The following is a 21,953-nucleotide window of genomic DNA, read 5'->3' as shown; positions in this document are numbered from 1 at the left end:
TGCCCAGCCGAGTGGTTTCTTCCTCATCCCTTTTTTCTTTATTTTATGTCCCGAAAAATAAACATTCTGCCATGGCTGCGTCTTTTTGTAAAAAAAAAAACGAGTTTTTCATTCGATTTTTGTGTATTTTTTATTTCAGGCTTAATCTTTTTAGTCTCTTTTTCATGCTCAATGAATTAAAGCAGGTCAAAAATCGGCGATTTACCAGATGTTTCGGGCCCAGGCGGCGCAGGCGGAAAAGTCGTCGCCAACAGAGGAGCCGGCGGGGATTTTACCGTCGGGCATTTTTCCGGCCATACCGGTGGTAAGGCAAGTGTTCATGTCGAAGTTGCCCCAGTTGACGCTCTTGAGTCCTGAAAACGGTCTTTTGGGAAGAGGGAAGGGTGATTATACCGTGAAGTTGAAGAGCGAACATATCTTTCTTTGAGTTGCCCCAGACGGTGCCGGATGCTGGCTCACCAGCGTGTCTTAAATGAGATACAGTCAGACATGAAAAAAGGTGGTCTTTAAAAATCTGGAAAATAACGACTTTGACTGATAAAATATCTCCAAGTTTTCATTTAAATTTACCGGAATTGGAGAGCAACATTGGTTTGTGTCTTGTCAACTCGGTGGTAGACAAATTCTGGAGTGTAGTAGTTTCCTCGGTCAAGGATGTCCCAGGTTACTCGGCCGTCTTCGAGGGCTGAATATTTTGTCAAGAGCGAATGAAGAGTGGGTTTTACGTACCTCGGAGGAAGTCAATGCCGCAGTCTTGCTTAAAGAAAAGGAGGAAGCCAGTGTAATCCGTGTCGACGGATCCGTAAATAGTGAACTTGATCTTGGCCGAGTCGTCTCCAACTGCGCCTGGGCGGGGGACCTTCTTGTTTCGGTTGAAGGCGGAGAAGATTCTGGTGTCGCCGGAAAGGACGGAGTGGTCCAATGTACAGTCATCGACAGTGTTACCGACGGTGGCGGAAACGGCGCTTTTCGGAGCTTTTTAATTGAAGCAAAAAAGGCCTAATTCTAGAGCCAAGTTGCTATTGAAGTATATTCTCTGATGTTAAAAAGCTCTCCTGATGGCGGAAAAAATAGTTGACAATTTCATTTCTAAATTATCTTCAGACTGAATATTTTTCGCCGAGCGGCGCGGGGATATATTTATATCTTATCTACGCTCCCCGCGGACGCGTGTAATCATTATTTTGTCCACGGATTGAAGGGATGACTTCTTGATTGCACAACAAAAGTCATTATCTCATTATGAAACGAAATTCAAGAACGAAATTGGTAACGAGACACCCCAAAGCTGTTTTAAATCGAAAAATTATTTGAAATTTCAGACTTTTGAAAGTCGAACTTTCCGTTTTCAAGAGACCCAAATTTAGAAATACGCCTAGGTTTATTCTGTTTTTTAGATAAGAAAGAGGGATGAAATCAGTAAGAATAAAGAGATGACTGTAGTTCCCGCAGCAGAGCATCCCTTCTTCGTGCATCCAGTATTGCAAAGGCTGTCGTAGCATGTCTCCATATTGTATTTGTTCTTCTCTAGAATTATGATAAATAGGCATTAAAAATGCTCTCCCTCGAAAAAAAAATTTGAAAAATTATATTTTCAAAATTTTTCGACCCGAAAATGATTCGCTCTAATCATTTATATATAATATTTGGATCTATAATATTTCTATAATATCTATAATATTTGGACCAATCAGAGGCTCGTATTTGTCGAACCGGCCAATCAGCGGCCGAATAGCCGCCCTCGCAAATTTTGTCGCCATTATTTTTTTTTTGATAATTTCAATCGGAAGGGATTTTTTGCATTTGAACATACTATCGACTTCGAGATAAGCAACTGTATGAGCATCCATGTTCGTCGGCAGACAGCCTCGTTGAATGAATCGTAGAACCGGATCTTCATGCTTTCCTTGCATAACACTCATCAACAAAACTTCACAAGTCGCCTTAGAATAAAAAATTATGAGTCAGCAGTCTTTTCGGATAGATTGATAAGATCTTACGTCACATGGTCGGACTGGCTGATCGGTATTAAGACTTGCACATCCTTCTTCATGCGCTTGTGGATGCTGCCACTTGTTGTTCTTGTCTTTGTACTCGGCTCCCTCGCATTTGTAGCACTTTCCGGTGTCTCTATGATCAGGGCTAGACATTTTGTCCGGGAATAAGCGAAACTTTGTATTAATTTATTCAAGCCAGTCCTTGGCTCCTCCAAGTCAAGAGCAAAAAGCGAGTCGGGATAAGTAGCAGCTTTCGAGCAATTTGCCATTTGTTGGCTTCCACAAAGAGTGTCATCAATCTATTTATCAATCTCAAAGCGGCATTTTTAACCTCGAATCTTTACCTTGATCGTTAGCTCCGCTTGACGAGCGCCGGTTTTTCCGTAGTCGAAGAGGGGGTTGTAATCTGGGATCATGATGAAGTCCCGTTTGAGCTCCGTAAAGGTCGTCTTTTTCGTCTCCCCGGATCCAGTTGCTTTAAATTGTCGCTGACATTTTGAAGAGGATCAATGCTTACTATCGTAGCGAGTTCCGGTGATCCAGTAGGTGGCGCAGTCGTATCGATAGACGACGGGAGTTGGCTCGGTCACGTTGTAAAATCGGTTCGGGATGGTGATCTTGAACGGTTTCGACTTTTCTGGGTCCGAAACGTCTTGACAAGCTTCATTTCCAAAAGTGGTTCCATCGGAGTTCTCTCTGTAAGTACAGTGGTAGCAGTCCAATGGTTGGACTTTTGGGTCACCGATAGACTTATCCGGGGACCAGCCAATGGCGGAAATTCCAGTGAAAAAGGGAACTAAGGCTTTCATGCTTTCAGGGGATTGCGTGAAAAATGGTGGTTTTGCTTTTAGCGAGTTATTATTTTGAAGGTGTAAAATGCAAATAAAATCGTTATTTAATAATAGGAGGTGCTATCTTCGGTAGTAGAGATTTCCTTTTCGGCAAAAATGCCGCAAAGCATTTCCATTTTGAAGCCTATTTTCAAGAAAACTTTTATGCACAGTGCCGAAATGGAAATCATTTTTTTGGGAAAAACTTTTCGGCAGACCTTTTTACTAAAATACTAATGAAAGTCTCTTCTTTTCAGGAGGCTCAATATTTACTACGGGCCAAAAAATAAACCAAAAAATATACATACTTATTGATATCCCTTTTTCGGAATTACCCAAATAGCAAAGGGTCTAAATTCGAACCGGAAATAAACTCTTACATCAACTGACCGTACTTTCATTTTAATGAACGTCTATTTTACGTCGTAAAATAATGCAAATCATCAAAAATAAAATCAGCATTTTTTTAAATTAGCCAGCACGAAACCGACGAATTCCGAAACCGACCTGTTCCGCGACAACATCCGTGACCAAATCGACAAGTTCAGGGATCAAATCGACCAGGTCCGCGATCAGTTTAGGGACCAGAGCGACCAATTTCGTGATCGATTCCAATATCGAGATCAATATGATCGCAAGAAAGCGGGTACCCTCCTTGTGCCGGGAAAAAACCTGAAATCCCGGCACTCGGAGGGTAAAATCCGAAACGTTCTAGAAATCCCTTGTTTCCTGCTTTTTAAAGGTTTTGTAAACGGTTTTCTATAATATTTGGTCACCAGGGATGTAAAATAGGTGGTGGCCTAAAACGTCGTCCAGTTGCTGCATGTGCGGCCTAAAACGTCTCTCCTGTTCTTGCATGTGTAGGCCTAAAACGTCTTTCCTGTTCCTGCATGTGTTGCTCAAAACGTCTTTCCTGTTGCTGCATGTGTTGCCTAAAACGTCTTTTGGGCCCCTAGGCTAAATGAATGAGTGAGTCGAGAGATGCTTGGTAAAGCCACGTCGCCTAACAGCCCAATAATAGCAATAATAGCTAGCCTCGACGATGACTCGGCTTCTTACGTAACGATGAGACAGGAAAAATAGATATTAGCCTAGGGGCCCAAAAGACGTTTTAAGCAACACATGCAGCAACAGGAAAGACGTTTTAGGCCTACACATGCAAGAACAGGAGAGACGTTCAAGGCCGCATATGCAGCAACTGGACGACGTTTTAGGCCACCACCTATTTTATATTCGCAGAAATTTTTGCTTTGCGATGCGCTACGATTGCGGAATTTTTCGGGTGCGATTTTGCGCTGTTTTGCGCTGCGAAATCCGAAAATCGCGCAATTTGCGGAATTTTGCGCAGTTTTGCGGGAAATGGAAATTTCTTTATTTTGCGGAAAATTTGCGGATTTTGCGTTTTTTGCGGAATTGCGGATTGCGCAAATAACGCGCAATATGCAGAATTAGGCTGATTCTGCGGGATTTTTGCACATTTCGCGAAAATCTGCGATTTTTGTGATATTTTCGCCCCGTTTTTTTTCCAATTGACATGAAGAGATAAAATTTTAAAATTTTTATAAAAAGGGGACATTATAACGAGGTTATAAAAATTATTTTCAAGGTTTTCAAAAAAAACCATAATTAAGCTAAAAACAAAGATAATATGAATTTTTTAAATAATAGGTGTGGGTAGAACTGAGATTGATCAACTCAGACTTCCAAGCCTTTCTCAAGCCCCTTTAATTAAGAGATCAAGGAACGGGGCTGAAACGGCACTTCTCGAAAATAATCGAAAATAATCGCTTTCTGATGAGCAGATGGTGTAAATACAGAAATTTTTTCCGCAAATTAATGCCAAAGTTGTTGATTCGATGATAAATGAGAATCTGATCCGCCAATCTTCGCAAAAAGCGCAGAAATTTTGCGCAAAATCCATGAAAATTGCGTTTTGTGGATTGCGAATTTATAAAAATTTTGTGGAATATTCGCGCAAAATGCGCATTTCTGAAACCCACTGAAGAGCGTGATAATGAATAATACCGGAAGCATTTTACAAATAAAATCGAGCGTTTCCGCTAAAGTTCATTCACTTCTGTGAAACGCAAAGATGGCAAAAATATTCGATTTGACGAAGTCGATGATTGAGATCTTCAACGACCACGCTGGTGATGACAAAATGCTCTCCAAAGAAGAGCTCTTGAAGATGATGGCTCAAGGTAAGTTAGCAAAGTGCTTAAATTTTCTTAACAACAAGCTTTAGATAAAGACGAGATGTTCTCCTCCAAAGATATTTCAAATGGGCTCATGATGATGTTGGACGAGGGCCTCGACGAGAATATGTCCTTCGGTGAATTTATCGAGTTCATCGCTTTCCTCTGCGCTCTCATCGAGGCGGGACAGGAAGACAATGCAGACTATACTGATGGTCCTGAGACCAATTACAACAAACCTCAACCAGAACCAGGCACCCCAGAATGGAAAAAAATGGAGCAAGAAAAAGTCATGGAGAAAATAAGGAAAATATTGGCAGCAACGTTCGGCAAAAAGAAGAAAAAAAGATTTGCTGACACTAAATTCATGCAAGTTGTCGACTCAATTGCAAAAGCCGGAATGTAAGCAGTGAGCGTTTCCCATCGCCCTTTCTGTGCACGATCCGCAAGGATCACTCACTCACGCAATAGATACTCTACAAAACACACACTCAAGCAGGAGCCCAGTGATTTAACCACTGTGTAATAAATATGCTACAGTCACATTGAGTCCAGTACATTGAGCAAGGCAAAACTCAAAAATAAAAAAAAAATTTAAGAAAAAATTCTCATTTTATAAGCAAAAAAAAATTGGACCCTTCCAACTCACAAACAGTCAGGGCAAATTATAAACATTGTCACTTTTTGTCAAAATTTTCGTTTTCGTAAAGACTTTTCGAACAAGACCTCTATTGCCGCCGAATCCCAGATTCTTGATCGATCCTTTGTTTGACTCATTCATTTTAATTTTGCCATTTTTTAAAACAGGCTCTCAAAAGAACTTGCAGACTTCAAGTTGCAGTGTAAAATGCAGGGAGAATGTTTAATGGAAAGTTTCAACAATTAACCTTAGCCCGCCAAGATGCGCCACGCGACCGATCCTTGGTCATTCATCTGCTCATAACGCCCAAATGAGAATTTTTTATCCGAAAACTAAGGGTACTTTGAAAGAGTTTACTCGATAATCTTTTGAAAATTATCCGAAAATCGGCCTTGAAATGAGTTTTAAAACGTTTTTTTGAAAAACTGAAAGTGAAAGGCTCAAATGATAACCCCTCTGTGCGAGAAAAATACATGAAAACTAAAATACTGATACCCTTATTTTGAGAAATTAAGACAAGCAATGATGAGATGAATTTTTTTTATTATTTTTGATTTTTTTAGCGTAACATTTTGAATGGCACCCTAGTCGACTAGTGTATAATTCACAATATTAAATTATTAATTATAAATTTTAGTAATAAATTAGCGGGATTTTTTTTCTTAAAAAATAAATAAACAAACAGTGCGGAAAAAGGAAAGAAATCAGAAAGAAGGACAGAAGAAAAAAGTTGTAAAAAATAAAAAAAAAATGAAAAGATGTTTTGATGAACTTCATGGATTCAAAAAATTAAAAAATAAAAACTGAACGAGGTGAAGAAAAAAGATTGAAGAAAGTTTTGCGTTGAAGACTCTGCAGAATAAGAATAATTAAAAATTTGAAATCAACTTTTGATTTTGTCAGACATGTGGCTCGGAATGTGACTCCAGGGGTCTTTGGTTCCGTGGATGACGAGCTTCCATTTCAGGACTTTGGCTTGTTGTTGTTGCAGGGTTAATTCGCTCAAGGCGACTCGCACCTTCCATTCTCCTCTGGAACGCTCACCCCAGAACTGGACCGAAACGAAAGGCCATTCGTTCAGCCCAACCACGCTATCGTCATCCCTTGGCCTCGGCTGGAGAAGTTTTGACGCTGAAGTATTTAGTAAGTGTTCTTGCTTGTTCAATATTTTAAAACGCGCAATCAATCAAATATTTATTATAAAAGGTTTGTTCTTAAACTTATTCGCGGAAAAATGGATTTTCTTATTTTAACTAAGTGCTGTCAAAGGAGTTAAAAAACTTGGTTCGTTTCTTTGAAGCTTGGAAAATGATCGTAAATGATAATCTGGAAGTTGAAACATGGGAAGTTGAAAGGTCGAGGAGCTATGTTTTGATCCATCGTGACTTTTTGCGAGGATTATTTCTCGGCATAAAACCCATTTTCGAGGGAGTTTTCGTCCAACAAAACAAGAAGGAGAATCGAAAAATTATTGTCAAAGAAGAAAATGAAATCGAATTCTTCGAAAAGCTGAATTTAAAATCGTTTTGCGAAGGAACGATTCAGTTTTTGTTTGACAAAATCGACACTTATTACTTTGGCAAAAGAGAGAGGCTTTTCAAAAAGAGAGTGAGCTGATAAATAAAGAGATTAATATTAATAAAAGCTTGCTGTTTCTAGACAGCTCATGTGATTCTTGGATATAAGAGAAGAAACAGTCAAAAATGCCGAAGCAAAGAATGAATTCGAGTCCCTCGAGAAACAAAAACTAGACTTGAGTTTTGCGAAGGAACGATTCAGTCTTATATTTGGCTCACTCGACCGATAAATCTGGTATTTATAAAAAGATTCTCAAATGAGTCTGCTCGTCAAGGGCGAACTGTCATCAACAGAAAAAGATAGACCTACTTGTGCTCATAGGAGACGTCATATTGATCGCCAAATCTCCGCGTCGAGATGTTTTCACGGCTACAATTCATGTTTTGATCTTTTTGAAATCAAGGAAGAGTACGTACAAATGAAAGCTTGGACGTGTTCGATGTAGTTTACTTCATTGCTTTTTCCGGCGCAGGAATCTAGGAAAAAATTTAAAGGATGAGATAGAGGAAAGAAAAAACCTGTATTGAAAGACATTTCTACAGGTTCGCCGCCTGTAAATGTCATTTTGTCGATCTCCATTTCTCCAACGATGCAAGATTTTCGCTCTGGCGCATTTTTCCATTTCAAAGCTTCTTCAACTAGCGATCCTGCGTCGATCACTCCGAACCTGAATTCATAAAAAATTGTCTTTTGAGCCCAAAATTTTTCTACCCGAAAAGATGGTTGAATAAGAATCCAGCGCCATTGACCTGCCAAGGGTGTCGCGGATCCGAAAGCGTTCGCTTCTTTGATGTGTAAACGAGAAGATGCTTTCGGAATAGTTTTGAAAGTGGGGTACGAAATGGAAAAGTGATTGACTCTGACTTATGGGATTAATAATAAAACCCTCCTGAACGTCCCTCCACGTCAAATCTGGATTAGCTTCGAGGGCGAGCGCGATTACGCCAGCAGCTTCTGGCGCTGCGGCTGATGTGCCTAAAATTGAAAATAGCTTACAGTTACCATACTCTTTGTTCAATACTGTATCCAAATGAATCGTTCTTGGAATATTATAATAAACTAGTCAATAAAGTATTTACTGGATCTCTCTCTAATGGATGTATAACTGTAATTCCCCCGCTCGAGGACATGCCGGCCTACTTACCCGAGTGCTTCATTGTACAATTGCCATACAGATCAGTGGTGGCGACGCCCGCATTGCTTCGAGCGCCGACCTTGCCCGATGAAAAAGTCGATGCGACGATCGAGGAGCAGGACTCGTCGTAGATCGCCGTCTCGCCGTCGTTGACAGCCGAATTAATGCTTCATATCGAGTAAATAACTGCCAATATTCTTTCCACATATATATTAATTCGTTGATTCTCTTTGAACTCGAGCCTGATGGTCCACATGGAGCTTGCATAACCGTCTAAGTTGCAATCATCGAAAGGTCCTCCATCTCCGGATGCCCACACATAGATTGAGCCTGATGAGTAATAAGAAAATATTTCATCAAAAAGGTACCTTTTCCATTTCGACCCTTGTTAACTCCGTCTCGCATAGCTTGGAGGGTGAGCTCTCGGGGACCATCGACAGTTTTTCCATCATCTGTTGGCCCCCAGGACGCGCTGAAGGTTCAATGACTTATTTTGATAGAACATTTTTAACCTGTTTGAAATTCATAGATAATTCTTAGATAAAGCCCCGAGCGATCTTTTGAACGAGCTAATGATAACTCAAAGTTGTCAGAAACGCCACAAAAGAAAAAAATCCATAATTTAAAGCATAGAAACTAATTATGGTTTTTTTTTTTTGATGTTGTACAAATCATAATTGTTACCTGTAAATATCAATATTCTGCGGCCTAAAGCCCATGGAACTCGCTTCGATCGCATCCGTCATGTAGGGTTGATCGAGCATACGTACTGCCGCGATCTGAACATCATTTATTCACAACATCCTCCTTTACGATCAACGTCTAGCCATCAATTTATATATTTTTTACCTTCGAGTTGTATGCGATGCCGACTCCGCAGATTCCATTGTCAGCGACGGCAGCGATTTCACCTGCGCAGCGGGTTCCATGGCTGTTGAAGCCGTTTGAAGTCCAACGGGGGTAGGGATACGGGTCGTTGCCGGAGAAGTCCCACGAGTCTTCCGGGCTAGAATATTGCTTTATTCCATTATCTAGTTGCTAATCGAACCTGTAATTCGGGAAGAGATCAGGATGGTTGTAATCAACTCCATCATCGAGAATCGCGACTGTAACTCCTCTGCCAGTAAATCCCCGCTGCCAGACATGAGTCACATTCAAATCAAGTCCAGGTGTTCCATCATCTTGTCCGGTGTTTTGAATGTACCACTCAGCGTTCCACAGAGGATCCTGAAAAAATCATTGAAGAAGCGTTTTAATTATATTTATGCTGACGTCAGCAGCGCTTATCCGATTGTTGTCAGACTATCGGCCTTACTTTTGCGCAGCGCAAAAGATGGAATAATTGATGACGAAAACGAAAAACGAAAACGAAAAAATGCACTAACCTGACCGTGATAGCCACCCTTTGCCCGTGTATCCGGTTCAAAGGTATCCCCTCGCATGCCGCGTTTGTCACGCCTCAGAGGCTCCATTGGATATGTACGGCGGATTCTGTAGTCGCGTGCAAGTTCCCTCATGTAGTTTTCTGCTTGGCTAGTGGAAACAATAAGTAAAGACTCTGACACGCTCAGTACGCAGAAGAATCAGATTCTATCATTAATTATTAAACAGTTCTTGCTCAGAGTGTCTGTCTCTGTACAAAAGGCCTTGCTACAATTTGTCTAGCAGACAATTTTATTGGTTCTTATTTCAAACTTATCGAGAATGCTTATTATAGAATTTTTTATTGCGAAAAAAAAATTTTCTTCTCGAAATTTTTTTGACTTTGTTCAAAATGAACAGATAAGGGCCTAGCTCTTACCCGCACCCTAGAAAGTATACCTTTTCTTGAGCAAATTTGGCATGCCAGATCGCTTGAGCAAAAAGGTATTCTCCCCAAGAAGTCCATCCGGAACCGATCGCACTTCCAATCCATGTCGCTAAAATTCAATGTTAACCAACAGATTACTCCCGTCAATAATTAAAGCCTTCAAGCCTCGGGCTTTCAAATGGGACTTGACGGAGATCCGAAACAGAAGCTGGCTGAGGGATCGATCGATCGGGCCAATCACTGGCATACATTCTTTCATTGACCGAATGAAAGATGCATTCTGGGCTTCGGTAATATAATAATGACCTCATTTATAATTATACCCACTTTTGTGGCTTAAAAACACGCTTGAATTTGCTCAATTAAGGTCAGGTTTAGGCGAGATAAAAATCGATAACGACCATCTTAACCGCTCATTTTTATAATCAAAAAGAAAAAATAGAGCTATCTGATTTATATTTATAAAATAAGGATACCTTGAGAAGAGATTGAGTTTCAGGAAGATATTCAGGTTGAAGTTCGACAACAAAATTATTCGTTAAATAGCCACTAAATTCTCCTTTAACTTCAAAACTTATCAAATTTTTAAACCTTTTGACAGGGCTGAACAGCCCTAAAAGGCCAAGGCATTGTTTCATCGACTGTCTCCCAATCTGAAAAAATTTCTTTACAAGATGAGTCGTTGTTGATTTCTCTCCGGATTTACCAAAAACAACAATTCAAAAGAATGAAAAGAATGGGTAGAACTCACCGATAGCTGAGCGCAATGCAGCAGGAGAATTATCGGCCCGAGGCAATGCACCGACTCAAGCGCGCCCCGGGCGACGGCGAGTTTTACCCGCGGCCGTGAATTTGAAAACGACGTGGCAAAAGAAAACTAATAATATTAACAATACATCAGAATATTTCGATCTTCTTGTATTTTCATCTTCGTCGTTATGCTTGACGATTTTGACATATGTTTGATCATTCAAAAATAAATGAATATAAAGTGTACAAAAATATTTATATTAATTATAAAAATGTAAAAGAGAGTAAGAAGAATTTACGCAGCGACGAAGTGATTGCTTGCTGGATGTCTGTAAGAAAAACGCTCGAATTCTTTCGGCGTGTAGGCTCCCGGGCCGGGTTGACTTGCAATCTTTGCCTTGGTTAGTCGGGATGAGTTGGATTTGAACATGTAGCTTCCCATGGATTCTTTAACTGGGGATTTGTAGACCCCAACATCTAATAAACAAATAAGACTGAGAACAAAAAAACATCCTTTACCATATTGCCCCGGTCCAGGAAGAGGACCTGGTTTGTCAACTGGCAATGCTGGAGCGGAAATAAGATTCCATCCTCTGCATGGTTGATTCGTTGTATTGCTTTTTGAAGCTTTCAGATTTGTGCTGCTGGAGTACGCTGCCGGTCCTGGCCCATCTAGAAATTGAGATAAACGCTGATTTATTTAGTTATCGTTACCTGAGTACTCATTTTTCAAAGGGAATCGCTCAGCAGTATCTCTAAACCAGTTCATAGTAGAGGATTTCTTTTCCAGCGGCTTTGGATTGTATGCATTTGGCGCAACAGTGGAAGAAGCACTGGTCTTCAGTCCCCTTTTGCTTTTGCTTTTGAATACAGAAGTGGTTCCTTGTGATTTTTCCAGGTTTTGCAAGCTCTAGAAGAGGATAAATAAATGGGTAAACAGCCTATTTTTTACCTTGACAGGATCGTATTTGTTCGGAGCAGGAGTTTTCTCGGCAATTTTTTTGATTGGCTTTGAGTAAAAATTGATTTAGATTTTCAAAGTCTTCTTTACCTGGGTTCTTGGGATCTGAAAACCGTAGCTATAAGCTCGGGAGAAATCTTTTCTATCCGAAAAATTTGTTGAAATCGCGTAAGTACTTGCTGACGGGCCACCCTGCTTCTTCATCCGAGGTAAACGCCTAAAAGGTTTACATCAACCTAGAGTTAAGCGCGTGAACTCAGAATTAAAAGACGCCTTTGTCCGATTTTATTAGATTCAAGTCGCTGGAAAATTATTGTGATACCGTGAACACTATTTATTGCCTTGTATGTTCATTGCTTTATATGAGAGATTAGCGTCTTGTCCCCGAGTTTCAATGTTATAAAATGCGGTATTCAATAGCCGAAGACATATTTATATAACAACTTCAGCAATAAAACAATTGATAAAAACAACCTTGATTGCGAGGCGAAATAGCCAGTTCCACGCTTTCCAAAAGATGGCGATTCACCGACTCCCCAATCCTTCTGATTTGAGTACGCTCCTGGACCAGGGGTTTCTGAGATATTTGAATCTTTGAATCGGGCTTCTGTTGATGCTGAAAATAGTTAATTGAGAAATTGCTCGGAACTTCTTTTGTAATCAATTTTATAACAAGTCAACTGTCCAATTTGGTTTATAAATAATTCCAATTTGAGTATTTTTGGAAAGAAATTTTAGTTCAAGTTATAAGAGGAAAATAACTGACGGATAGGAATGATAAAATTTTTCAGTTCTTTACTTACAGAAAGCCTTTTTTTCAAGTGAATTGGGCAAGATCTGCACCTTGAATCTTGACGGAATCGACGGCCTTGACTGGCACTCCATGCTCGTAAAACTCTTTGCCTTCTTCTACAAAAATTAGTATTTGTTTGCTTTTTTATTGAACTCGTAAGTTTTGAAAATCTGAAACTCCTCCTGTTGGTCAATAAGCACAATTCGAGGCCATTGTGGTAGCGCTTGTGTTAGCACTACACTGTGCAGACAAAAGGAGACTCAAATAAAGAATAACTCATCTCAGAGTCCTCTGCCCAAACAAGCAGTAATTTATTCGACAGTTACACTCATGATTTCTATTAAGATAATTACCATTTTTTTAAACTGAATTTCAGATTTTCGATAACAAGGAAGAAAAAAATCTTTCTAGAAAAAAGTCAAAAAACAGTTAAATTATCCGGTGCTAAATATTTTTATGCGTAGTCAAATATCAAATCGGTTTCGAGGGCGTTTTGAATATTTGCATATCAATCGACTTGTACTCCTGAAAAACTATAACGATTTTGAATATCATTTCTTAGATGAGATTTCTCAGCATTTTCATATTTTTCGAGGGCGTGTTTCGCGCTAACTGTAGCTTCAGAGCACGCCCGTCGATTGAGAATAGAAGTGCTATTGTAGCTAAAGAAGATAAGTGCCCGTAAGTTACATAAAAATAAACTGCTCTGCATGAATCAAACAATAATTTTAGTGATGAGCACTTGCAAATAGAATGCGAGTCAATCTGCAGACTAGAATTCAATCGATGCCGTCTCCTCTGTGAGACGGAATACTGTCAATCCATTTGCGATAGGGAATACGACAGTAAGTCCTAAGAGAAGTGAGTTATTATCTTCCCCAGATTGCCGGAACGGCTGTCCTTGTGGAGCTGACTGTAAAGAAGGATGCAATAACTGCGAAAATACCCTCTGTCCTGTGGGTATTCTGGTTATCGGCGCGGACGTGAACGAGGCTTTCTCGATTTCTTTCGACGGACAGACGAGTACGAAAGCGACCATTTCAGCACCGAGGGACGACTACCTTGAATTGGCTCCTCATGCTCTTATAAAGAATGAGCTTTACATCTTTGGTGGGCAAAATACAATGAAAGTAACCAGAATTTTTAGAGTCAAAATTTTAATGAAAATAATTTCAAGATTGCGAAATTGGTTGGCTGCGAGTGGATAGAACAGGTTCCAAAATTAATCAACCCAATGAAACAAGAATCTGCCGCGCTGACTATTGACAACGGGACTAAAGCTTTAATTTGCTTTCAATATAGTATGAGTCCGCAACGATGTGAAATATTTGACACGACAATCTCTGTCTACACAAATTCAACCAGATATCCGCACGGTGGCGGGAAACTTGCCTTCTATAAGGGACAACCATTGACTGTTGGAAACTCCTTGAAAACTTATGAGAATATAGTCGAAACTCTGAGACTCACTGATGATCCGAGCTCTTCTGGTTGGTCTACTTTGGACGACTTTCCGGGGCGAACCGGCAATCACTTTTTGATCGGGCTACCTAGTGGAAGTGTTTTGCTCGCGGGAGGAGGATTTTTTGAGGGGAATGACTGGTTTTCCCAAACGGCGATTTGGCTTCTTCAAGATGAAATTTGGACACAAATCGGGGATCTTCAAAATGTAAGTCTTCAGAAAACTGGAACAAAAATTGATAACCTTCAAGGCTGACGCCCGCGGATCAGCAATCATGTACAACGATTCAATTTTCCTGGTTTCTGGCTACAACGATCCCTATGCGATTGTTCGTCTTGACTTTGAAGGGGATGAAATGGTCAATCAAGAAATCATCGGAAACACTGTCTCAACTTACCTTCCTGTCCTTCTTTTGGTTCCCGCGGATTTTTGTGTCTGAAGACTAGCAGATGCGAGACCAGAAAAAGCAAATCTTTCTATTTTTCGATCTCAAAATATATTTTTTTTCCGAAAATCCGAAAATCCACGCAAAGAGTTCGAAAGAGCAAGCAATAAAAAATTCCTTTGAGAACCCTAATTTTCTTCAATAATTGACTCGGCAAGGGCCTTGAAAACAGCGTGTTCATAAAACTCTCGGACAAATGATGGCGCTCGCGCTTCGTGATCGGACTATTTAACCGGGAATACCTCTTTCCAGAAACTGTCCAAATTAGATTTCAGAATTTGAAAAAAACTTCAATCAAAAGATAGAGAATGAAATTTCTTCTTTTCCAATTTCTTTTCTTGTTTTCGTTTTGTGAGTGTTTCGGAGACAAGCGAGTGGCACATCTTCATTCTGCTCTTTGTATGACTCATGGAAGGCAGATCTGCAACAAATGTCCGAAGATCATGACCGCTAGAACTCGACGAGGATTGAACAGTTCTGAAGAACTTATACGAAGAAGCTGCCCTAGCCTGGTGCAATTATGCTGTGCGGATAGCAGATTTATAAACACCCGATTTGCCTGAACGGAAAACTGCCATTTTATTTTGTATTTTTTTATCATTTTCCAAATTCAGTTAGAGATACGTCTTTCTTTCCTTTCTGTGAATAAACTATTTTTTAATTTGAATCCTTGAAATACTCAGTAAATGCTAATAGCAACTGATTGATTTTTTATTCTAAAATGAGAGGAGATGGCTCAATTCGACAAAAAATTTTTACCAAAATTTTGGTCAAATTTAAGACAAATAAGATTTCCGCAGATTGCCGGTAGGGCAAATCAGATTTCAGAAAAAATGTAAGGGCCTAACCCTAACCCTAACCAACCCAAGGGTAAATCTAACCCTAAGCGTTCAAAGGTCCAATCTGTACCAGGATATTTTTGTAATACTTTTGGAGAGCCTGATAATTTCGAAAAAGCTGCCAGAATCTATGCTGATATAAATTGGTCCTTGAAACTTTTGAGAATCTTGTGTTCCGCGTCTTGTGTTCCTCAATGTGCGTCATGTGTTGCTGAGTAACTTCTTCAAATCCTAAACACTCTTTCGAAATCAATTTGTTTGTTTGCTCATTCCATCGCCGCGATATAAAACCAAGCCGTCTTTGCCAAAAAAGACAAGACACTAGAAAAAAAGAAAGAAAACATCATGAAGATTTTTGCGACCCTCGCTGCTTCTGCCTCTGCTTTCGGCCCTCAATTTCCCTCCGAAGCTTCCAATAGCCAGTTTTATTTGAACGCTGTTTCTCAAGCCCTTACTGCTGCTCAAAATCAGGTTAAATATGAGAGGAAGAGGTGAAATTAACGCTGTTTCTAGGGAGATCTGCATGGCCGTGGAATCTCGGGCGTGACTAGTGTTCGATGCAACAGAATGGCCGACATTCGAGGCAGTGGCCGGGGAGAAGTTCATGTCAAGGTATATTTTGATTCTTGATGTTTCAGGTTTTTTAGTTGGGATATTAGTATACAATGTTCTTGTAAATACAAAACTTAAAAGAAGATCCGCAATTAAATATTTTATTTTCAGACTTATGGATAATTAGACACGCCTATATTTGCCCGCTATATTCTTATTTATATATTTAAGCATTGCAACGTCCACTGGGAATCCCTCGGCTGGGGAAGAGTCTACGACTGTGTCTCCGCAATGGAAGTGTCTGCCTGTTCTTACTGCCGAATGGCCCCGACTGCTGATAACTTCCGAACATCTTGCCAAGAGCAGCCCTGAAAAGAATACAATCCAAATAAAGCACAATTCAAATTTTTCAAATTCTCAATTTCAAAATCGAGTCTCTCTCTCTCTCTTGAATCCGCGCAGGGGGTCCAACCAGGTGACAAGGTCAAGTTCAGACTCAATCCCCGCGTCATCCCTTTCTTCTTACTGAGCTTTTTTCTCCATTTTTCGAGCATGAGTTTCTTGTTCATTTTTTTGCTAGAGATATTTGCACAGAGAGTGGTTGGATTCAGTTGTTTGCCAGAAGATTGCTCTGTTAGTTTTGGTACTGTAGTCTTTTTATGGAAAGTCTTTTGATAAATCGATTGACTAGTCTTGACTAGTTTAGGTCAAGCAAGTTAATACAAATGTAGAAAGATATAAAAATAGATAAGAAAAGGTCTGTTCTATTTCTATCTAAAACATCAGTCAAAAATTATATTCTACAAAAAGAACAAAGAGTACCATTTTGATAAGAACGATATACGAGCGACGCTGCTCAGCAGAAAATGATGATTGTGACGGAAGAAAAGTTTTTGATAGCTGTCACTGCTGCAAAATCTGCGGGAAGACGGAGGGAGAGTCTTGTGGAGGAATGTATGGACTCAGTGGTCAATGTGCGCCGGATCAGGGACTGTATTGCGTGATTCCAAGCAGCTTGAATAATGATGGAAATGTTATTGGCACTTGCAAGTCGTTAATGGGAAGGGTCTTTTCTAAGAAGAAATTCTCCTTGAGTCAGACTTTTTAAGATTCTCAGGGAATTTGTCTTGAAAGTTGACCTTATCAAATCAAGCTGGAAGATTTTCCTGACTCTTAACTGTCTGAAGGAGTCAAACCTTCAAGCCTTTCATTTTTCTTATACAAAAGATCCTCGGTGATAGACCGAAAATGACAGCTGCAAAATGTTCGTTTTCAAAGGCTGCGAAATTGTTGAGAATACTTGTGAATGTCGCCAAGAACAGAGTTGCATCGACCCATTTCCATTCCTGACGATTGAGGATTGCCAATTGGCGCTTATCAGAAGATGTGAGAAGAGAAAATGTCCGAGATATAAGAATAGGAGAATTTCGTGTCCGGTTGATAGTGAAATTCTACCAGGAAAGGGTGCATTAATTTAAGGGCTGGTTCATGCGGATGCAAGCCAATCAAAATCGAGCATAGATTGCAGGGGCCAATCAGAAGTCTCATTTTCCTTAGAGCTTCAAACGCATTTTCCAACCCTTAAAATCAGGCGAATGGAGCGATGATGGATGCTGTCCACAGCCCGATAGCTGCATCTGCAAACCCTGCCCGAGAACCCTCTGCGGAAATGGAACTCCAAAGATTCTGCTTCAGCAAGGAAACGGAATTCCCGGAACCTGCTGCGACGTAGAAAAATGCGGCGGCCTCTCTGACCTAAACATTGACTCGTCGATTTCCGAGGTGACTCCTTTCTGTGGCAAGCTCGACGGGCAGCTGAGAAAAGTCGGAGATACGTGGTGGTCGGATGAGTGTACAAAATGCACTTGCAAGGCGGATGGTAGAACTGACTGTGAGGCGTTTGCTTGTACCCCGGAAACGTGTCAGAATTATGAAAAGAAGGACAAGGCGCATTTTGATAAGTGCTGCAGGGCTGAGTGTGAGACCTACGATTATTTTATATTTGAAGAAGACACCTGTCCGAGGTTTGTAAAAATAATAAGAATTCTTATTCCTAATATATTTCTAGGATGCCCCGCTGCGTATTTCCATGCCAAATTGAGTTCGACTCCCGCGACTGCGAAATCTGTCATTGCCCCGACTACACTTACGAGGACGGACTGAGTTCGTCGTCAGAAATTATCACCAAAGACGGATGCCCGTCGCTATCCGGCTGTCAGAAGACCTGTCGCCGGTTTGGATTCAAGCGCGATCCAACTACGAAATGCAAACTTTGTAAATGCCAGAAAACTCCGCTCAAGTGCCCGAACCTGGGTGACTGTGTCAAGAGTAAGTGACGATGCGATTCTTTCCTTTTTTACCTTTTCGATAAAAACTTATCGCTTTCAACAACTTTTTAATTCTGAAATGTCGTCTAGTCTGCCCTTATGGTTATCGCCAGGACAACTACGGTTGCGAGATTTGCCAATGCCGCCGATGTCCGTCCTTCAATTGCGAATCACGTGACACTTTCGGAGTCATGACGCAGCTCATTTGCCCGCACGGCATGGTGATCAACGACAGCGGATGTCGAATTTGCCGCTGCAGGAAGAAAAATGAAAATGACACGGCGCTGACTGAGAAAAGGGCGGGAAGCGTTTGTACTGTGGGAACTAGTAAGAAGAAAGAGGGGGAGATGTGGAAATCAGGAACTGTTTCTGAAAACCATAATTGTGGGAAGAATTTTTGAAATAAAATATTTTTGATAATTTTTGAAGTTGATTCTAAAAACTTAATGTATACATCCTTTGCAGTTCTAAACCCGGTAAAAATAAGTTCGCTAACAAAATCAAAGGTTGTCATCTATGCTTCTGCTATTCCGGCTTCGATGAGAACAACGAAGGCTCGATTCTCTGCAACCTGATCAAATGCCCAGATGTCTCCGGCTGTCAAGCTGTCGTATTCCCTGAAGACTCATGCTGCCCACAGTGTTTGACTTTAGTTGAAAATACGAATTCTACTGAAATTTCTACATCATCAGCCGATTTCTTCAAACCGGTATTTTTTCCTTTTTTCGCATTATGGCAATCGTTTAGCAAAAATGCGACGAATTAGGTCTAGTCAACGGAGAAGTTTGGCGACCAACAGAAGAAAATTGCTTCATTTGCGGATGTATGGCATCTTTTGTCATGTGCTCCTATCATGTCTGCCCACCGGTCACTTGTGATGAGCCAATACTGATTCCCGGAAGGTAGATTTTTAGCTTTCTTGCGTGAAAAGCACCCTTCAAAAAGATTTTTGGGCATTACGACAAAGTACGTAGCAAATACGTCGAAAATGTCAGGATTCTTGAGACTAACAACTGACCTATCGTCAAATACCATTGACTCAAAATAGACTGTTCCCGAAGGTCGAAATTGAAGAAGAAAAATTAGTCAGCGCAGAAGCCAAAAATTCTTCCAAATAAATAGCTGAAAATTCTAGCTGCTGTCCAATTTGCGAAATCTCCAATCCTCTCAACCACCGCCTCTGTATCAGCGAAGAAAAAGGAGCGATCGAACATGGACAAAGTTGGCGAGTTTCAAACTGCAAGAGTTGTTACTGCGATGGCGGAGAGATCGTGTGCCGCAATGAAATTTGCGAACCAGTGGATTGCGAAAATCCGGTCATCAGAAAAGATACATGCTGCCCGATTTGTATTGATTTTACGCCGCCAGGGATTGGACTTGCTTTTGAAGGCATTTTTATTAAGAATTTTTTTGGTGAAATAATTTTCGAAAGCATTTGGAAGACAGTTGTATCGACAATGAAATGAATGACAGACTTTCTGAAACCACTTGGAAACGAGTATTGCTAGAAATTCCTTCCTCATTTCACCAACAATTTAGGATGTCTGTACGACTTGCCAATGTCTTCGCGGCGACATCAGCTGTTTTGTCGACCCCTGTCCTCCAATCGAAGCCTGTGAAAGTGGCTTGGAACCGATTTTCGCCGAAGGTCATTGTTGCAAAATCTGCCCAATTGCTGAAGAAGAGCTGTGCAAGACCAAGGAGTGCACGATTACTGTTGTCATGACGGTATTGCTTGTTTTGCTGACGATTCTGTCGATAACAGTCCTCGCCTGTGTGAGATACAAGAAGAGCAAGGATACATACGAGCCGGTGCCGAGATATTCTGATACTTACAGAACCAATGGCGGCGTGGTGCAGCTACCAAGAAGTCCAGCAATTGTAGGAAAGAAAAAATTAATTCTTTGTTGACAGATTTTCAAGGCACGAGTCGTCGCTGGAAATGACCCGGATGGCCGAGTAACTGCAACTGGCTACGCACGTGACCCATCTCACATGTCAGTAATGAATCTTCAGAATGCTACTTCTTTCGTAAGTGAATAGTTAAGGACCCCCCCCCCGTCAGCTTTTTTCTTCAAAAAATGAAAATTTTCAAAAATGCCATATTTTTGTTCTGAATGCGTCTGGAAGTTAGATTAAGTATAAAATCTTGACATAAGCAAGTTTTGACCAAGAAAACTCAAAAATTGAACCAAAAATTGCACATTTTCGTCATTTTTCGACGAAAAGTCCAATTTTCAAACGCGATTTTGAGGGTGTTAGAGTCGAGATAGACCCCCAAAAAATGCAGCATCAAAAACGTTTTTTGACACGTAGAATCCATTTCCGGGGTCAAAATTTTGAAATTCCGAAAATCGATTTTTCGAAAAAAGCTGACGGGGGGTCCTTAATAGCTCTTTCCATCAGCTTCTTCGAGTTTCTATTGGTCGAAAATCGACTGTTGATCATTTTGACCAATGGGAAGCCATGATGGATTGATGAAAAAAATCCTTATCAAGAATTTCTATTGTAGCAATCGCTTCCAAAACACTCCACGGCCACCCAACTGACCTCCGATATCGGCAAATTTTCGAGCGTCACTGCCCCCGATTTCGACGAATTGTGGAGAAACAACGAATAAGACCCCGTTTTCCCTTCCTAAAAATAAAACTACAGGCTCTTAAGATTTTAATAAATGACATCAATATCTCAATTTACCGGTGATTTATTACATTGACTTACGGTAAACATTTTGCCACGCGCTGCCTGTGGTCGCGCACCATGTGGCACGCAATTTGGCGGATGGATTTCACGCCGCGGTAATACGCGAATTTAGCAGCGAGCTCAGAGCATTCCAAGTTTTCTTCCCGCCACTTTCTAAATAAATATGAACGAGGTGGAGCATCATTATGACGGTAAGAAACAGAGAAAACCTTCATTTCCAAGAGAAACAAATCTAGAATGCCCGAGCGACTCGCCGGAGAAACAAAAGCCAAAACTCGGCCGCAAAATCTCCCGCGTCCTGTCGATCTTCCGTAAAGAGCCCAAATCTCTTTCAAAGGAGCCCGTTTACGAAGAGCTGCACGAAGTACACGATGGATCGGAGATTTCCGCGCCACAGTATTCGATCAGTACGATGGGAAGACTTGACAGTGGCATCTCGTCAGGGTCAGATCTGCTTGAGCCCAGCTTTGCCGAAGTTTTGAGGAATGGAGCGCCTTTTCCGCAAGTTGTTGCGCCGAATGGTTGGTGGGTCAGGAATTGGTCAAAAATCATTTTTTTGACCAAAATTATTAAAAAAAAAAAAGAAATTTTTATGAAATTTTTAACCATTTTTAAGTTTTTTGATGAAAAAAAAGTTTCTTTATGCTTGAAAGACCAATTTGGTCAAGATTTTTAAAATCCTGCCGCTAATTTTTTGACCAAAATTAAAAGAGGTTTTCGCCACCGAGCCCCTACCCTCTTCCTTCCCGTCGAAGAACTCAAACCCGTCGACATCGCCTACATCGATACATCCGTCAAAATCGACAAGAAAACACTATTTTACCGAGAAGAATTCATCGGAAAAGAACATCTCAATCTGGTCGGCTACAGTAGACTCTGGGGACCGCTTGTGCTTTCGATAAAGGATAGATTCTTAAATTTATTTCACGATAAAGC

The 21,953-nt window shown here is 40.6% G+C and overlaps 8 protein-coding genes across 8 annotated transcripts; 4 read left to right on the top strand and 4 right to left on the bottom strand.

The window, feature by feature from the left end:
- Nucleotides 1-119: 119 nt before the first annotated feature.
- LOC145702390 (uncharacterized) lies at nucleotides 120-1,119 on the bottom strand. The gene is made up of 5 exons (XM_081779613.1): nucleotides 1,058-1,119; nucleotides 730-967; nucleotides 571-685; nucleotides 394-467; nucleotides 120-353 (listed from the first exon to the last, which is right to left on the bottom strand). Exons 1-5 carry the CDS (start codon nucleotides 1,085-1,087, stop codon nucleotides 202-204), a joined length of 609 nt encoding a protein of 202 aa, XP_081635739.1. The 5' UTR covers nucleotides 1,088-1,119; the 3' UTR covers nucleotides 120-201.
- Nucleotides 1,120-1,385: 266 nt separating this feature from the next.
- Nucleotides 1,386-2,808, bottom strand: LOC145704458 (uncharacterized). Its single transcript, XM_081781913.1, has 6 exons — nucleotides 2,515-2,808; nucleotides 2,342-2,472; nucleotides 2,193-2,296; nucleotides 2,001-2,124; nucleotides 1,814-1,943; nucleotides 1,386-1,527 (listed from the first exon to the last, which is right to left on the bottom strand). Exons 1-6 carry the CDS (start codon nucleotides 2,804-2,806, stop codon nucleotides 1,394-1,396), a joined length of 915 nt encoding a protein of 304 aa, XP_081638039.1. The 5' UTR covers nucleotides 2,807-2,808; the 3' UTR covers nucleotides 1,386-1,393.
- A 3,507-nt stretch (nucleotides 2,809-6,315) lies between these two features.
- LOC145705899 (neuroendocrine convertase 2-like) lies at nucleotides 6,316-10,874 on the bottom strand. Its single transcript, XM_081783398.1, has 16 exons — nucleotides 10,777-10,874; nucleotides 10,662-10,734; nucleotides 10,197-10,294; nucleotides 9,761-9,908; nucleotides 9,424-9,602; nucleotides 9,225-9,381; nucleotides 9,060-9,154; nucleotides 8,744-8,847; nucleotides 8,618-8,705; nucleotides 8,385-8,542; nucleotides 8,132-8,215; nucleotides 7,952-8,051; nucleotides 7,759-7,907; nucleotides 7,657-7,716; nucleotides 7,550-7,609; nucleotides 6,316-6,793 (listed from the first exon to the last, which is right to left on the bottom strand). Exons 1-16 carry the CDS (start codon nucleotides 10,821-10,823, stop codon nucleotides 6,546-6,548), a joined length of 1,848 nt encoding a protein of 615 aa, XP_081639524.1. The 5' UTR covers nucleotides 10,824-10,874; the 3' UTR covers nucleotides 6,316-6,545.
- A 300-nt stretch (nucleotides 10,875-11,174) lies between these two features.
- On the bottom strand, nucleotides 11,175-12,872 carry LOC145704125 (O(6)-methylguanine-induced apoptosis 2-like). Its single transcript, XM_081781563.1, has 7 exons — nucleotides 12,700-12,872; nucleotides 12,371-12,512; nucleotides 11,987-12,113; nucleotides 11,888-11,944; nucleotides 11,650-11,845; nucleotides 11,455-11,607; nucleotides 11,175-11,412 (listed from the first exon to the last, which is right to left on the bottom strand). Exons 1-7 carry the CDS (start codon nucleotides 12,779-12,781, stop codon nucleotides 11,231-11,233), a joined length of 939 nt encoding a protein of 312 aa, XP_081637689.1. The 5' UTR covers nucleotides 12,782-12,872; the 3' UTR covers nucleotides 11,175-11,230.
- A 372-nt stretch (nucleotides 12,873-13,244) lies between these two features.
- On the top strand, nucleotides 13,245-14,659 carry LOC145704063 (uncharacterized). Its single transcript, XM_081781495.1, has 5 exons — nucleotides 13,245-13,370; nucleotides 13,422-13,534; nucleotides 13,572-13,819; nucleotides 13,867-14,358; nucleotides 14,402-14,659. Exons 1-5 carry the CDS (start codon nucleotides 13,252-13,254, stop codon nucleotides 14,588-14,590), a joined length of 1,161 nt encoding a protein of 386 aa, XP_081637621.1. The 5' UTR covers nucleotides 13,245-13,251; the 3' UTR covers nucleotides 14,591-14,659.
- Nucleotides 14,660-15,742: 1,083 nt separating this feature from the next.
- On the top strand, nucleotides 15,743-16,406 carry LOC145703585 (uncharacterized). The gene is made up of 3 exons (XM_081780963.1): nucleotides 15,743-15,906; nucleotides 15,949-16,047; nucleotides 16,219-16,406. Exons 1-3 carry the CDS (start codon nucleotides 15,781-15,783, stop codon nucleotides 16,357-16,359), a joined length of 366 nt encoding a protein of 121 aa, XP_081637089.1. The 5' UTR covers nucleotides 15,743-15,780; the 3' UTR covers nucleotides 16,360-16,406.
- An 843-nt stretch (nucleotides 16,407-17,249) lies between these two features.
- On the top strand, nucleotides 17,250-19,775 carry LOC145705754 (cysteine-rich motor neuron 1 protein-like). Its single transcript, XM_081783238.1, has 8 exons — nucleotides 17,250-17,373; nucleotides 17,579-18,011; nucleotides 18,056-18,315; nucleotides 18,405-18,698; nucleotides 18,821-19,023; nucleotides 19,062-19,216; nucleotides 19,450-19,703; nucleotides 19,747-19,775. The coding sequence occupies exons 1-8, from the start codon at nucleotides 17,250-17,252 to the stop codon at nucleotides 19,773-19,775; spliced, it is 1,752 nt and encodes a 583-aa protein (XP_081639364.1).
- On the top strand, nucleotides 19,764-20,964 carry LOC145704395 (uncharacterized). Its single transcript, XM_081781842.1, has 4 exons — nucleotides 19,764-19,812; nucleotides 19,854-20,195; nucleotides 20,238-20,345; nucleotides 20,827-20,964. Exons 1-4 carry the CDS (start codon nucleotides 19,777-19,779, stop codon nucleotides 20,932-20,934), a joined length of 594 nt encoding a protein of 197 aa, XP_081637968.1. The 5' UTR covers nucleotides 19,764-19,776; the 3' UTR covers nucleotides 20,935-20,964.
- Nucleotides 20,965-21,953: the final 989 nt, after the last annotated feature.

This window comes from Oikopleura dioica, chromosome PAR (assembly GCF_907165135.1).
Source record: "Oikopleura dioica chromosome PAR, OKI2018_I68_1.0, whole genome shotgun sequence".
NCBI lineage: Eukaryota > Metazoa > Chordata > Appendicularia > Copelata > Oikopleuridae > Oikopleura > Oikopleura dioica.
This window is presented reverse-complemented; position numbering and strand designations above follow the sequence as displayed.

Excerpts from the sequence above, each read along its gene's own strand:
- LOC145702390 (XM_081779613.1), bottom strand. The coding sequence starts at position 1,087 with ATGAAATTGTCAACTATTTTTTCCGCCATC. Across the intron at positions 968-1,057 it reads CAACTATTTTTTCCGCCATC|AGCGCCGTTTCCGCCACCGT; the intron begins AGGAGAGCTTTT and ends AAAGCTCCGAAA. Across the intron at positions 468-570 it reads AATGTTGCTCTCCAATTCCG|ACACGCTGGTGAGCCAGCAT; the intron begins GTAAATTTAAAT and ends ATCTCATTTAAG.
- LOC145704458 (XM_081781913.1), bottom strand. The coding sequence starts at position 2,806 with ATGAAAGCCTTAGTTCCCTTTTTCACTGGAATTTCCGCCATTGGCTGG. Across the intron at positions 2,297-2,341 it reads AAGCGGAGCTAACGATCAAG|ATTGATGACACTCTTTGTGG; the intron begins GTAAAGATTCGA and ends ATTGATAAATAG. Across the intron at positions 1,944-2,000 it reads AGCCAGTCCGACCATGTGAC|GCGACTTGTGAAGTTTTGTT; the intron begins GTAAGATCTTAT and ends TTTTATTCTAAG.
- LOC145705899 (XM_081783398.1), bottom strand. The coding sequence starts at position 10,823 with ATGAAACAATGCCTTGGCCTTTTAGGGCTGTTCAGCCCTGTCAAAAG. Across the intron at positions 9,909-10,196 it reads CCAAATTTGCTCAAGAAAAG|CCAAGCAGAAAACTACATGA; the intron begins GTATACTTTCTA and ends TGTTTCCACTAG. Across the intron at positions 6,794-7,549 it reads GACGTCTCCTATGAGCACAA|CGTCAAAACTTCTCCAGCCG; the intron begins GTAGGTCTATCT and ends TAAATACTTCAG.
- LOC145704125 (XM_081781563.1), bottom strand. The coding sequence starts at position 12,781 with ATGGAGTGCCAGTCAAGGCCGTCGATTCCGTCAAGATTCAAGGTGCAG. Across the intron at positions 12,513-12,699 it reads ACTTGAAAAAAAGGCTTTCT|CATCAACAGAAGCCCGATTC; the intron begins GTAAGTAAAGAA and ends AACTATTTTCAG. Across the intron at positions 11,846-11,887 it reads ACAAATACGATCCTGTCAAG|AGCTTGCAAAACCTGGAAAA; the intron begins GTAAAAAATAGG and ends ATCCTCTTCTAG.
- LOC145704063 (XM_081781495.1), top strand. The coding sequence starts at position 13,252 with ATGAGATTTCTCAGCATTTTCATATTTTTCGAGGGCGTGTTTCGCGCT. Across the intron at positions 13,371-13,421 it reads GCTAAAGAAGATAAGTGCCC|TGATGAGCACTTGCAAATAG; the intron begins GTAAGTTACATA and ends CAATAATTTTAG. Across the intron at positions 14,359-14,401 it reads AAATCGGGGATCTTCAAAAT|GCTGACGCCCGCGGATCAGC; the intron begins GTAAGTCTTCAG and ends ATAACCTTCAAG.
- LOC145703585 (XM_081780963.1), top strand. The coding sequence starts at position 15,781 with ATGAAGATTTTTGCGACCCTCGCTGCTTCTGCCTCTGCTTTCGGCCCT. Across the intron at positions 15,907-15,948 it reads TTACTGCTGCTCAAAATCAG|GGAGATCTGCATGGCCGTGG; the intron begins GTTAAATATGAG and ends CGCTGTTTCTAG. Across the intron at positions 16,048-16,218 it reads GGGGAGAAGTTCATGTCAAG|CATTGCAACGTCCACTGGGA; the intron begins GTATATTTTGAT and ends TATATATTTAAG.
- LOC145705754 (XM_081783238.1), top strand. The coding sequence starts at position 17,250 with ATGTTCGTTTTCAAAGGCTGCGAAATTGTTGAGAATACTTGTGAATGT. Across the intron at positions 18,316-18,404 it reads CCTGGGTGACTGTGTCAAGA|TCTGCCCTTATGGTTATCGC; the intron begins GTAAGTGACGAT and ends AATGTCGTCTAG. Across the intron at positions 19,704-19,746 it reads GATTGGACTTGCTTTTGAAG|CATTTGGAAGACAGTTGTAT; the intron begins GCATTTTTATTA and ends AATTTTCGAAAG.
- LOC145704395 (XM_081781842.1), top strand. The coding sequence starts at position 19,777 with ATGAATGACAGACTTTCTGAAACCACTTGGAAACGA. Across the intron at positions 20,196-20,237 it reads TACCAAGAAGTCCAGCAATT|GCACGAGTCGTCGCTGGAAA; the intron begins GTAGGAAAGAAA and ends CAGATTTTCAAG. Across the intron at positions 20,346-20,826 it reads TTCAGAATGCTACTTCTTTC|CAATCGCTTCCAAAACACTC; the intron begins GTAAGTGAATAG and ends TTTCTATTGTAG.